At 40.3% G+C, this 13,328-nt stretch overlaps 1 protein-coding gene across 2 annotated transcripts in view; it reads right to left on the bottom strand.

The window, feature by feature from the left end:
- SNX14 (sorting nexin 14) overlaps positions 1 to 13,328 on the bottom strand; it is a 70,766-nt gene that overhangs the window by 3,825 nt on the left and 53,613 nt on the right. For both annotated transcript variants that reach the window (XM_074990947.1, XM_074990948.1), the window contains 7 exons: positions 12,567 to 12,607; positions 12,279 to 12,398; positions 8,891 to 9,014; positions 8,189 to 8,353; positions 7,045 to 7,140; positions 1,760 to 1,851; positions 1,503 to 1,559 (listed from right to left, as the gene is read on the bottom strand). In XM_074990947.1, coding sequence (XP_074847048.1) covers positions 1,503 to 1,559; positions 1,760 to 1,851; positions 7,045 to 7,140; positions 8,189 to 8,353; positions 8,891 to 9,014; positions 12,279 to 12,398; positions 12,567 to 12,607 — 695 coding nt within the window. The remainder of the gene's footprint in view (positions 1 to 1,502; positions 1,560 to 1,759; positions 1,852 to 7,044; positions 7,141 to 8,188; positions 8,354 to 8,890; positions 9,015 to 12,278; positions 12,399 to 12,566; positions 12,608 to 13,328) is intronic.

Here is a 13,328-nt window from a genome sequence, read left to right as displayed (position 1 = left end):
GGATATTGGGAAATACTAGTTTACTAGAAGGGTGGTCAAGCACTGGAATGGGCTGCCTGCAGAAGTACTGGAATCTCCATCCTTAGTAGGTTCTAAAGGCAAAGCTTGACAAAGCCCTGGATGGGATGATTTAGTTGGCGATTGATCCTGGTCTGAGCAAAGGATTGGATTTGATGAACTCTGGAGGTCTCTTCCAACCCTAATCTATGATTCTCTGACCTCTGGGACAAACAGAGCCTTAATTACGATTTTTTTTTAAATTACGCAACAGTCATGCAGCCCTAATTCTTACTCAGAATCAGAATGTATTTTTAGTTTTAATACTATTCCTCAATTGGACAAAAAGAAAGCCAACACCAAACAGGGAATAGAAAAAGGTAACCATTCTGCAGATTAGTAGTCACAATTCGCTAATTTTTATAATGAGCACAAATCTCAAATGCCTCAAAGAAACTCTGGCCAGGACAGACAGACACCTAAGTCAAGATTTTGTTGGGTTTATTTGGACAAAAGTTAACCGATAACTAAGCAAAAGCAGGATTATAATTTCAGGGCTTTACTTTTCTCATTTTTGGATTCCCATCAAGCTTCCTTCAAAAAATCACAGGAGGAGAAGAAATAAAAAAACTGCAGCTACCATATCTATAGGAACTGGATGAATAGATTGGAAGAATGGGACTGGAATCAAAATGTTATCCCCATTCTAGAATCAAGCAATTGTCTTCCATTTTATTCTCTCCCACTTTTCTTGGTAGTTTGAGACTCCAGATCTTATTCCTCATCCTGTGTCATTTTTTTAACTTCTCCTTCATATCTCAGTTGCCTTTCTACACCAGTCTCACTTCCACTGCCTCCCTCCCCTTATCGTAGTCCTGTTTATCTCCACTAGTTTACTCCCACCTCCTAAGAGGACAGGCCATTTGCACATTCCAAAAGGGAATAAATGAATTTGTTTATTGGAGGCTCATCTCCGTCCTTCTTTTTCCAGCCACTGGAGTCCAAGAAGGAGACCTAGACCTTCCTCCCCTTTCAGCTTCCACAGCTAGGGCTAAATCTCTTTAGCCAATTAAGCCAATGGTTGTGTCAAATGTAATTTCAGAGCTTCTGGCCAGCTGTGCAGCTGAGACATTAAGCAGTAGCAAAATCAGTCTTGCCTGACTTAAAAGAATTGTGTGGATGGTTTTAAGAGTGCAAATCCTTGTGATCACAGCCAGTTTCTAGCCCAGACTCTAAATTAACCCTGTTAGACTTGCTCTGATTTGGAGGAGAGAGAGCTGAGAAAAATATTCATCAGTAAAAATCAAAAAGGTTGGCCTAGGATGATCTGAAGACTTCTTTCAAATAAAACAAAATATACTCTTCAATGGAATTTACAGTTCAACAGGTTCCAGTAACTGCTGGGATTTCTTATCTGCTTGTAATTAACAGACAGGCATCTAAAGTGACTAACAGATTGGACGAGGTGTATTCTACAGCATATATATGGGTTTGTCACCACATACCTTATTGAGCTCTGGGAACAGTTCTTGTATCCCAATATCCAGCAAAACATAAGTCAGCTAAAAACAGAAAAGTAGCTGTTGTAAAAGAGTCAAGGTCAGTTCTTATGACAACCCTAAGACAATTATATAGCTCTTGATTTTTATTAAAAGAGAATTTGCATGTATCTTGAATACACAAAAGACCAATGCAAGCCTTTATGAAACACTGTGTTAAACAGTAGGATTTCTCATATAATTGTTTTCAGAGTGACAAGTACCTGCTTGTTAAGCACTGGCTGCTGCAGTCCATCAAACAGAAGTCTGATGCCTTCATACTTGGCATCTTCTCCAATGCATTTTGTTATCAAATCTAGACCAGATACCAACACATACCAGTCACAAAAAGGCATTACAAATTAGTTATGTGCTATAGTAAACCACATTTTTACCAAAATTATGTACTCATATCTTTACAATGGAGCTGACAGCCTTGCTGGCCCTGGTCAAGGCTGGGGGGCGGGGCGGGGGGGAAGTGCGCCTCAGACAGAAGTGATGGGGCCCGGAGCAGCCAGCCCTTAGTGCTGCCTGAAGCATGCCATGCTGCCCTGCCCCTTACAGGTGCCTGGAGCATCATGCATCTCGCTGGATGTGACTGAAAGGGTCCAGATTTCAGTGTACTGCCACAAGAGTGGCAACTGCAGGTGGAAGCCCCAGGCCCTTTAAAAAGAGACTCTGGGGAAACGACACCTGTTGTCCCTGTTTCAGCAGGCCTGTGTCCTCAGCCCTTCCAGGGGCTCTAAACTTGAATGCCATGAGCGGCTTACCCTTCAAAAATGAATTTGTTTTCAGCATCAGGGAAGTAAAAAATCTTTTTGAACCCTTAGATTATTTTATTTTAGCTAAATTAACTACAGTGTCTACTGAATGAATTTTAGGAGGCATAAGTGGAAGCTTATTTCTTCAGTTCTCAACATTATGAAAAATTACTCCTGTTAACCAGCTCACTACATGTTATAAAAAACCTTTTTTTACTTGTAGTTTTATTTTCAGTGGCACAGAGCTGCCAGTTATTAAGTGGAAAACATATAGCCCAAGTTCATTGCCCTAATGCTTTGTGTAATAAAACAGAAGTTCCTTACCTGTACCTGGACATTCTTTGAGATGTACGGCTTCATCTCTATTCCACATATGGATACACATGCACTCCATGTAACTGAGACCAGAGACTTCTAGCAAGTAGCATCTATTGGTTCATGAATGCAAAATTGCTCCTGCTCATGCTCCCTACTGAGGGTATAAGAAGAGGTGTGGATCCATGTGGCTCTAGTTCTTTCACTTACCACAAATCAGACAGGATCCAAAGCAGAAAAGTAGGAAGAAGGGGAGTAGAATACAAGTAGAGGATATCCAAGATGTATGGACTCTGGCTACGGGAAAGTAACTTTCATTTCTTCAAACCCTATTCCCTCTGTGCATTCTACAGATGATTGGTGATTGGTAAGCAGTAGTCAAACAGAATGCGAGGAGGATGCAGATACTATAGCTACTGTAATATTGCTGGCCCAATAGCTGCATCTGCAGAATAGATGGGGGCTAGAGTACATGACCTATGAGGAGAGGTTGAGGGATTTGGGCAGAAGAGAAGAATGAGGGGCAATCTGATAGCACCCTTCAACTTCCTGAAAGGGGGCTCTACAGAGGATGGAGAGAGGCTGTTCTCAGTAGTGACAGATGGCAGAGCAGGGAACAATGGTCAAGTTACAGAGGGAGAGGTGTAGGTTGGCTATTAGAAAAAACTATTTCAGCAGGAGAGTGGTGAAGCACTGGAATGCACTACCTAGAGAGGTGGTGAAATCTCTATTCTTAGAAGTTTTTAAGTCCTGGCTTGACAAAGTCCTGGATGTGATGATTTAGTTGGGGTGAATCCTGCTTTAAGCAGGGGGCTGGACTCAATGACCTCCTAAGGTCCCTTCCAGCCCTAGGATTCTATGATTTCAAAATAGAGCATTTACACACACAGGCTATTTCAAAATAGAGCCATTGGATAAACTATGGCTTATTTCAAAGTATGCTTGTTCCCTGTCTTAACAGCACTTATTTTGAAATATCTATCTCAAAATAATTCCAAAATAGAGGCTGTGTTGTGTAGACACTAGGATAATTATTTCAAAGTAACTCTGCTGTGTAGACCTACCCTTAGAGATGGTGCAGAAACCACTGCCTTTCATAAAATCTGCATGTGAGACAAACAGATGAGCCGAAGCATGAAACAGTTTAGTTCTGTCCAGACAGGAGAGGCACTACCTGACATCTAATATATGGAGATCTGCTCTGCCCAAGATAAATGTATCTCAGAAAAAAGTACAAGTAAATACACTGCCTGGTTCAAGTGAAAGTTAGAGACTATTTCATACAAACATTTTGGGTGTGTCCACAAAGTTACTTTGTTCATAATAACTGCATACAAAAGAGGCTCTGACACCAGAGACTCTGACATATAGAATATCCTTCTGGATGTTATTACCGAGAATGCCATCTTCTGCCATAAAAGAAAAAAGGGACAAGATGTCAAGAGGCTTGAACAGATGTCCTACTAAAGTCACTAAGACTGCATTAAGGTCCCACAAAAGCACTGGCTCTCAGACCTGGAGGAAAGAGATGAAGAAGCTCTTAAGAATCTTGCTACCATGACACAGGAAAAGACTGACCCTTCCATGAATGAGATAATGAAATTGTGAGATCACTGCCCAATGCACCCTCAACAAGCTAAGCCCAAGACCTGACAACTGAAGATGCAGTAAGTTCTCCTAGATGTTATGAACTCCGTAGGGCAGCAATCATAGTGAACACCTCTTCTATTTCTCCAGATCCGACATTGTGATGGAAGGCTTTCTACTACCGAGTAAAACCTGCTGAACGTCACTCTTCCTCCTCTTTCAATCACAGAGCAGCCATGCCAATGTGTTGGAAGGCGCTGGGCTTGCAATGCAAGATGAGACCATTATTCCTTGTCAGCTGGTCAGGATGGAGAGGAAGGGATATGAGAAATTGACACAGGTCTTTGCCCACGAAAGCTTATGCTCCAAAATATCTGTTAGTCTATAAGGTGCCACAGGACTTCTTGTTTAAATGATAATGTGAATTACAGAACACTTGTCTTTAGGGACCACTTGTGGCACAGGGAAAAACTGCTGCTGAGATGTTGCGTAAGATGATTCTGGACCCAAGGCAAGCAACTACCAATCAGAGTGATACTCTCCTTGATGCGGAACTGCCACAGCCTGACTGCCTCTTGGCAGAGCATCTTGGAACATGCTCACCCTTGCCTGCTCAGATAACACATAGTGATGGTTATGGATGTGAATCGCTAATCCCCTGATGTAGTCCAGAAACACGATAGATATTGTAGATGGCCTGATGTTCAAGCACATTGACATGCAATGAGCCTTCCCACTCTGCCCACAGACCGTGAACTTGTTGAAACCCCAGATGTGCTTCCCTCACCATCACGGAGGCATCTGTAACAACAGACATTGTTGGTAAGCTGTGGGTGAAGGACATTCTCCTGAAGCATCTACCACTGGAAAAAATCCAGACAGACCAGCTGAGAAAGGCAGATCAGTATGTCCAAGAGGTGAAGAGATGGATGGGAAATTGTCTTAAGCCACATTTGAAAAGGAAAAAAATGCCATCTTGCAAATGGTATCACTGGCACCCAAGTAGACATGTGGCCCAAAAGCCTCAGGCACATCCACACTGTCATGGAAGACTAAGAATGGATTTTAAGGTTTCATGAACTTGACTTCCTGATTGGGAATCAGTGCTGACTCTCCACTGTTTAGGACAAGACCCAGAGAGTCAGTAAATACAAATTAATGTGTACATGAAAAAGAACGTTCTCTCTGGATATTCCCCTCTGTAGTCAAATCATCCAGATACAGAAAAATATGGATTCCTTCATCCTAGGGTATCACAATCTTGATAAAAACCTGGGGATGGGGGAGAGAGAAGTGGGCATAAGAGGAAGAACCATGAACTGAAAACAGAACTCTGTCATGGCAAACTGGAGGAATTTTCTCTGTTTTGGCAAAATGCCACATGAACACATATGGGTGTGGCAGGTTTGGAACAACAGTCTCAGAGGAGGATAATCAATATAGTGACTGGTTCAAAACAAAACCTCATGTATCTGATATATTTGGTGAGGCTCCAAAGATCAAGAATAGATCTCACCCAATCTCTGAATTTGGGAACTAGAAAGTACTGGGAATAAAAGCACTGAGACCAGTGCTCCGAAAAACCTCTGTCACCACTCCCAAACCAGTAGAGAACAGATCTGCTCAAGGACAAGGATTCTTGCGAGAGAGGTCCCTGAAGAGGGATGGGGAGGCAAGGCAGAGGAGGAGTGGAGATGAACTGGATGTCACAGTCTGATTTCAGGGTGCTTTGGACCTAAATGTTGCTGTTAAGTGAGCCCCAGGCATTGTGAAAATGAGCTAGTCTGTCCCTCAATGGAGGAAACAGAGCAAAGAGACAAACAGCATCATGGCCTTCTGCATGGGCACTTCCTCAGTCAAAGCTCCCACGTCACGTGGGCTTGGGGACTGAAGGAGAATTAGATGCTGTAGCTGGCAGAAACATAAGCCTCCCCACGGTAGAAAGGCAATGGTGGTGCTCACTGCTGACTGAGAATGAAAAGGGTCAGAAGACAGTTCTTAGACCTCAAGATTCTGGGTGCAGTACTTCTCCACAGTAGGACAATCCATGAGGAAGGGGAAACTAAACAATACTAATTAAACAGTAAATACACTGAGAATACTAAAACTATATACAATTATATTTCCAGGTTTTTGAGTGATTATGCAAAAACAGATTCAGCCTCATAGGATTGAAAATCAGTCCATGAACTAGTAAAGAGAAACTGGAGGGGCACCAGTGTGTAACACCCCATGTATCCTCAGCATGGACCAAAAGGGGTGCAATTGTTCACGTGCAGCCCAATGGATTCTGCTTCCCAGAAATCTCCAGTCTCAAGTGCATGGAGCACATGCGTACTCATGTGTGGAACACAGAGACAAGCACTCATTGAACAACTTCAAATTACATTTACAGTGAATTATTATTGGATTATCTCTAATCATGGGTTTCCCCTCTCCCTAATTTATATGGGGAAAATACAGGTCAGTTGAGAGTCTTCTTCAGGCTCTCTCTGCAGACCTGCTTTTTACTCAATTTTCAGCTGGAGGAAATGATATACAAAGAAGCTGAGTGACATGCTCAAGATCAGAGTCAGGCTCTCAGCTGGTCCAGATTCCATGCTCCTCCTGATCTATACAATGTCATTATTTAACTGTTACATCACAGACCTAGGGGGGTGAGACTAAGGCTCATTAAATCTATTAAATGAAAATCTCACCAATCAGCAGCACTTTAGGCCATTCTTTAAAACCTCAGACACTGAACAACTACTTTATAAATTGGGAAATTAGCACTGATGTTCTATTTGAGCTAGGTGCCTGATTGACTGACGAAAAAGCTTATGCAAGTCACAGAAATGGGGAACCTGGAATGTATCTCATCATTTCTTCAAAGGTCTGCTTTGCTCGCTTCTGTTTATCCTGAAGAGAGCGAGGCTCAGTATTCTCACAAAACACAGCATCTGGAACACCCAAAGTAAAAAAAATGGCATTTAGGAGTTGGTTTTCAGTAAAGTTATACATTGTATATGTGACTAAAACCTGACACTAGGCTTTGGAATAAAGTTTTCAGAATTGTCTAACACATTACCAACACTTTCACTGCTTACTGGGCTCTTAGAAGACATTTAGGAGTAAATTACAGCTAAATAACAGCACAAAATTCTGAGAGCCAGGACTGGTGGCTATAAAATTTTATGGGACCATGGGAAACTTGGTTACACCCATGACAAGTGGTCATCCAGCAAGCTAAAATGTTGGATTACAGAGTTTGCCACATGAGAAAGTTCCAGTTTAGAGAGGTGCAACTTGTACAGAGGGCTAAAAATATATACGTTCATGAGCAGCTACCGCTTCTAGTTTCAGTCACTCAAAGCTTCCTCACTTCGGTTTTCATTCACTGGCCATATCTCTTTGGTTTTCAAAACAGACCTCCACACAAGTCATTCCCCTAAATATAACAATTTAGTTCAGTCTATGTTTAATTTGGTATCATGGTCTTCATTTTCTATGCCTCCCCCTCCCCTCTTTTTAGAAAAAGGGAAACCATTAAAAAAACTAGCATTACTTTCCCAGAAAAGATTAAGATCCAACACATACTTTAGGAATTTCTTACACTCAATATATCTACTGCATCATTAATTCTACATGTTGATCTGTGTTTTAGTCTTCTTCTCCTTGCTCACTATAAGCCTTAATGACTTATTATTCACAATAATTCATTAATTCTCTAAAAATATCAAGGATGAGGAACAAAATCAAGTTAACACACTGTAGAATGTGACTTTTGGGATCTCAAGTCTCATTTATTCGATTTCTAAACATATGTTGCATAAGTGCTCTTTTCACGTTTCAATATACAGATTGCAGAACATTTTGGACTGTTCACAAAAATGGTGCTACAACTGTAAAAGTAAATATCTGATATCTTATAAAAAATGCCGCTGCAGTTTAAACATGTACAGGAAACGCATGATAAAATGAGAAATATATGCCTGGCTTTTCACTAACCTCTCAGGAGTGTTATCAGTGATACCAAGCGGTGCTCCTGAAACAGCTGTTTTAATTTGTACTCAAGATAGTAGTCTGTGTATACCTCCAATGTGTTTTTGAAGAGAATTCTTCCCCCCATCAAGAAGTGATGCAGCCAGTCAGGGACATGGAAAACAACTCTACCTGTAAAGTTATTACTACACATAGTACAAAGGCTCCTGTCATCATAATACCATGCTTCATTTCTCAAAAAGTGTACACACTGATGTTTCCAAAAAAAAAAAAAAATAGCTAATCTTCACGCAACCTGACCCCAGTCCCCTACACTATAATAGATCAAATAACTTTTAAATCTGTTTGTGTTACATTTACTACAAAATCACCAAGTGTTGGTATTTATTTTCATTGGAGTGGGGCCTGGAAGACAAAACACAAAGGAAGACAAGGATTCTGCCTCATGCAGCTTACGCTATAAATACAAAAACAAAGGAGGGGAGGGGAAAGATACAACATGCAAGTGGACAGATTAGAATAATACTGCTATAGTTGTGACTCTCTGATAGCAAGAGCTTTCAAAACAGGATAGCATCCCTAACTGGCATCTTCCTACAAAAACTTGTAAACTTCAGACAGATTTTTCAAACAGCAAATTATCTAACACACTGAACTTTTGCACCTCTGTTTTACTTCATGCCAATACAAAGAGAAATCACTTCTTACCAACATACATTAAGTAGTCATAGACTCCCTCTACTGTTATCATCTCTATAAAGTAGTTTTGATTTTGTCTTCTCTCTGCATTCTCAGAGCGGTTTGCATTGTTCTTGAATAGATCATTGAAAAGCTAAAATAGAAACATTACATTTTAAAAACCAAATTAAAGAAAACTAGAATGAAAAGTTCAGACTGGTTGAGATTTTCAAGAGAAAAATCTGATTTCAGTGATGAAGTTTTTCAGAGAAGGTATGTGTTTTCTAAAGAAAATTTCAATATCTTCTTGAATGCTGTAATGCAGCATACAGGACATTTAAGATCCAAGGGGGCCAGAAGATTCTATTCCAGGGAGAACGAATAAATGAAGGACCAGGAAATGGCTTGGTAATGAAGGAGAGGAAGCAGCCCTGGGTAATTAGGAATTGTCCTGGAGTTTCCCCATCATTGATTTTTCCTTCATGGGCCTGGGATCAGGAGCAGCGTTCCCTTTAAGCCATGCACTTGTAGTCATTCAGGAGACATTCAAATGCCACCCAGCATTAGGAGAGTGCACATAGCTAGGCTTTTTCCTTTCTACTGATGGCGCACATTCACACATGCTCCAGTGCACATAACACTTATTCTGTACATGGATGGACAAGATTAGAGGGAACATTGATCAAGAGACCTATAACACAGGAAAAGGTTGTGCTCCCTTCTCTTCCAGCCAAGCAGGAGGAGCTCTTCGGAGGAAAGCAATATATAAACTGTGTTCTACCTTACAACTAAGGAGACAATGGAAAGAGAAGGAAGCCAGAGCCAGAAGACTAAACTCAAGGAAGAGCAATGAAAGGCACCTCTAAAGAATATGCTGTAGCGAAGAAAGAGCTCTGCATGGATGGCAAAAGAGCCAGAAATAAGTGTGAACTTTTGGATTACAGTGATGGATATCACTGGTGGAACTTTTTGCAGTCATAACACAGCCCCAAGTGGAGGACAGGAAGACTTCTAAGAAAGGCTGCAAGAAGGCTGTAAGGGGACCGACAAGTGAGAGCAGAGAGGTGGCTGCTGCAACAAAGAGCACTGTGACCACAAAAGGACCACTCAGTAAGCAGCAACCCTGTTACAAATGCCCCCAAACCAATATTTTGCCACTCAAAGACAAAATATTTCAATTCAAAACAGGCAATGCACTGATTTAAGGGAATTATATTTTGATTGCTTTATGCTCTCTCTGCCCCCTCTCCTCTGGGATCACTGGAAAAAGTACACTCTTCTCTTTTATGGCCTACAAGTATCTCCTCACACAAGTTTAAACAATTGTTTTGGATGGTTTAAACAATTGTTTTGGATGTTTTAAACCAGTTCCTTTCAAATTAAACACTAGAAATAGCAGGGACCATATATGTAAGAAACCACCTTAAGACAAAGTGAAATTTTACTCTTTAGAGAATTATTTGGAAGAGTGATAAATGTATTAAAATATTAAAGTACTGACTCATAAGTCAATACAGAAAAACCAGTCAGATTTTAATATCGTAAAGCTTGTAGGCCCCAATACAATAATAATTGTAACACTTATCCATGTCAATTGTTTACAAGACTGCAAGCATACCTAACTTTATGTTTATTACATTTGGTAAATATGAACCTATAACATAATGAAATGGCAAAAAGGGCTAATATTCTGAGATGAAAGACACCATATGTAACCCAATAACTGATACTGGTGAGGCCTGGCTGAAGAACCCATGTGGACAAATTAGATAGCCCAGAGCATGAAAAATTATAAAAGGTTTAGAAAAACTACCCTGAAAGGAAAGGTTTAAAAAAAAAAACTGAGTACAAAGAAGACAATGATCAATTGTTCTTTATGTCAACTTCCTGCATTACCTCCAGTGATCAGATTAATCTGTAAATATATGGAGATATTCATATATCAGAGAACTGGAAGGCACCTTGAGAGTTCAGAGTCCAGTCCCCTGATCTCCCAGCAGGACCAAGCAATGCTGATAGATTTAAAAAAACTATTTGCAAACGGCTTCCTCAAGGATTGAGCTCACAATGCCAATGTTCATACCACTGAGCTACGAGATATCTAGGTTAGATATTGGAAAAGCTTTCTAATGATAAGGTTAGCTAACTGCTGGAATAGGTGACCAAGGGAGGTGTAGAATTTACACCACTGCAAGTTTTTAATAGCAGTTTAGCGAAATGCACGTCAGGGATGGTCTAGGTATATTTGGTCCTGCCTCAGTGCAGGGACTGGGCCAGATGACCTCGAGGTCCCTTGCCTATGTTTCCATTATTCTATAAATTATAACTCCTCTAATCCATCCAGAAACAAACATGGAGCTTAGCAGTGCCATGATGTATGGTACATAAGAACATAACATAAGAATAACCATACTGGGTCAGACCAAAGGTCCATCCAGCCCAGTAGCCTGTCTCCTGACAGTGGTGAGTGCCAGGTGCCATGGGCCGGGGGAGCAAAGACAATGATCAAGCGATTTGTCTCCTGCCCTCCAGCTCCAGCCTCTGACAATCAGAGGCCAGGGACACCACTCCTACCCTTTGCTAATAGCCTTTTATGGATTTATCTAGCTCTTTCTTAAATTCTGTTACAGCCCTAGCCTTCAGAGTCTTCTCTGGCAAGGAGTTCCACAGGTTAACTATGCACTGAGTGAAGAAGAACTTTCTTTTATTAGTTTTAAACCTGACACCCATTAATTTAATTTGCTGTCCTCTAGTTCTTGTATTATGGGCACAAGTAAATAACTTCTCCTTATTCACCCTCTCCACACCTGTCATAATTTTATATACCTCTATCATGTCCCCTTGTCAGCCCCCAGTTTTCTAAATTGAAAAGTCCCAATCTTTTTAGCCTCTCCTCATATGGGACCTGTTCCAAGCTCCTAATCATTCTAGTTGCCCTTTTCCGAACTTTTTCCAGTGCCAGGATATCTTCTTTTAGGTGAGGAGACCACATCTGTACACAGTATTCAAGATGTGGGTGTACCATAGATTTATATAGGGGCAGTAAGATACTCCTTGCCTCATTTTCTACCCCTCTTAATAATACCTAACATCCTATTTGCCTTTTTGGCAGCCTCTGCAGGCTGCGTGGATGTTTTCAAGGAACTATCCACGATAACTCCAAGATCTCTTTCCTGATTAGTTATAGCTAAATTAGCCCCCATCGTATTGTAAGTATAGTTAGGATTATTTTTTCAAATGTGCATTACCTTACACTTATCCACATTAAATTTCATTTGCTGGAAGAAAAGGAAAAACCCTCCACCCAAGAACATACATTAATGCAAGCAGCCAAGCCACCATTTTTACAGCTTCTCCCGTTTACTTTTCACATTCGCAGGTAAGAGTCAATATTTTCCCCTCTGTACATTTATTGTACCTTCTTGTTGTTTTCAGAAGTGGGACTGAGAATTGTAAGCTCTGGTCTGCTTGGTTTAGGCTTGGGAGATTCGCAGGAGTTAATGAAATTCATAATGAATGGCTCCAAATGCTGACCTTTCTAAAATTAAATACACAAAGATCAAACAGTGATAGTTAAATAGTTAAAAAAAAGACCGATTCCAAACTAAAATTTGTGCTGGATTAACATGCAGCAACCTGCAAGTGTTCATTTAAAGATTCTAACCACAGCCAGAGCACAGGCTACTTAGACACAGCATATACGCACCTCTTTCATTAGCTTTCCTGGAACAGACTTTATAATCTTCCCTATAATTAAGAACAAAAAAGTATAGATTACCCCATGCCCTTTTGAATCTCATATCTGATATCTATTAGTATCCTTGTGTTTTCCTCCCCCAACTCATTGCCCCTTACCTGTTTTGTCTGTTTAGACTATAAGATCACCACAGTGAGATTTTTCTTTTACATGGATCTATAATGTGCCTGACAAACATTTGAAGGGGCATTTAATAACTATAATAATACAAATGAAAAACAATCCATGACATGTAAGCTATATTAAATTATAAATTTCACAGAATTGAAGCAAGAAAACCTATATTGTCTTACTTTATCACCTCAGCCTGAAACTGATTAAGTTTAACTCTGGCATCTATTGCTTCATTTTAAGTATCACTTTATAATCTTTTTAAAGAAACACTTGAAACTAACACATAACTTTGAAAAGATACTGCATACATACAAGTAAATTATGAAATTTTGAGGGTATATCAGACTTAAAAAGTCAAACTCATCAGCAAAAGATATTACACACAAATGAGAATGTTTTCACACATGAAGAAATTTAAGATGTTCCTCTGTGCTCTTCCAAAGGATCATGGAGAGATGAATGTAAGTGGCATGTGAGGTTAATTAAAAATAGCAAGAGGCATCCTGAGTGTGGAGGGAGACAAGGACATAATATGAAAGATTCCTAAATTGTCAGACTCTCATGACTCTTCTGTTTGAATGACCTCACTATGTATTA

The sequence above is a fragment of the Carettochelys insculpta genome, chromosome 3 (assembly GCF_033958435.1).
Source record: "Carettochelys insculpta isolate YL-2023 chromosome 3, ASM3395843v1, whole genome shotgun sequence".
NCBI classification, from domain to species: domain Eukaryota; kingdom Metazoa; phylum Chordata; order Testudines; family Carettochelyidae; genus Carettochelys; species Carettochelys insculpta.
This window is presented reverse-complemented; position numbering and strand designations above follow the sequence as displayed.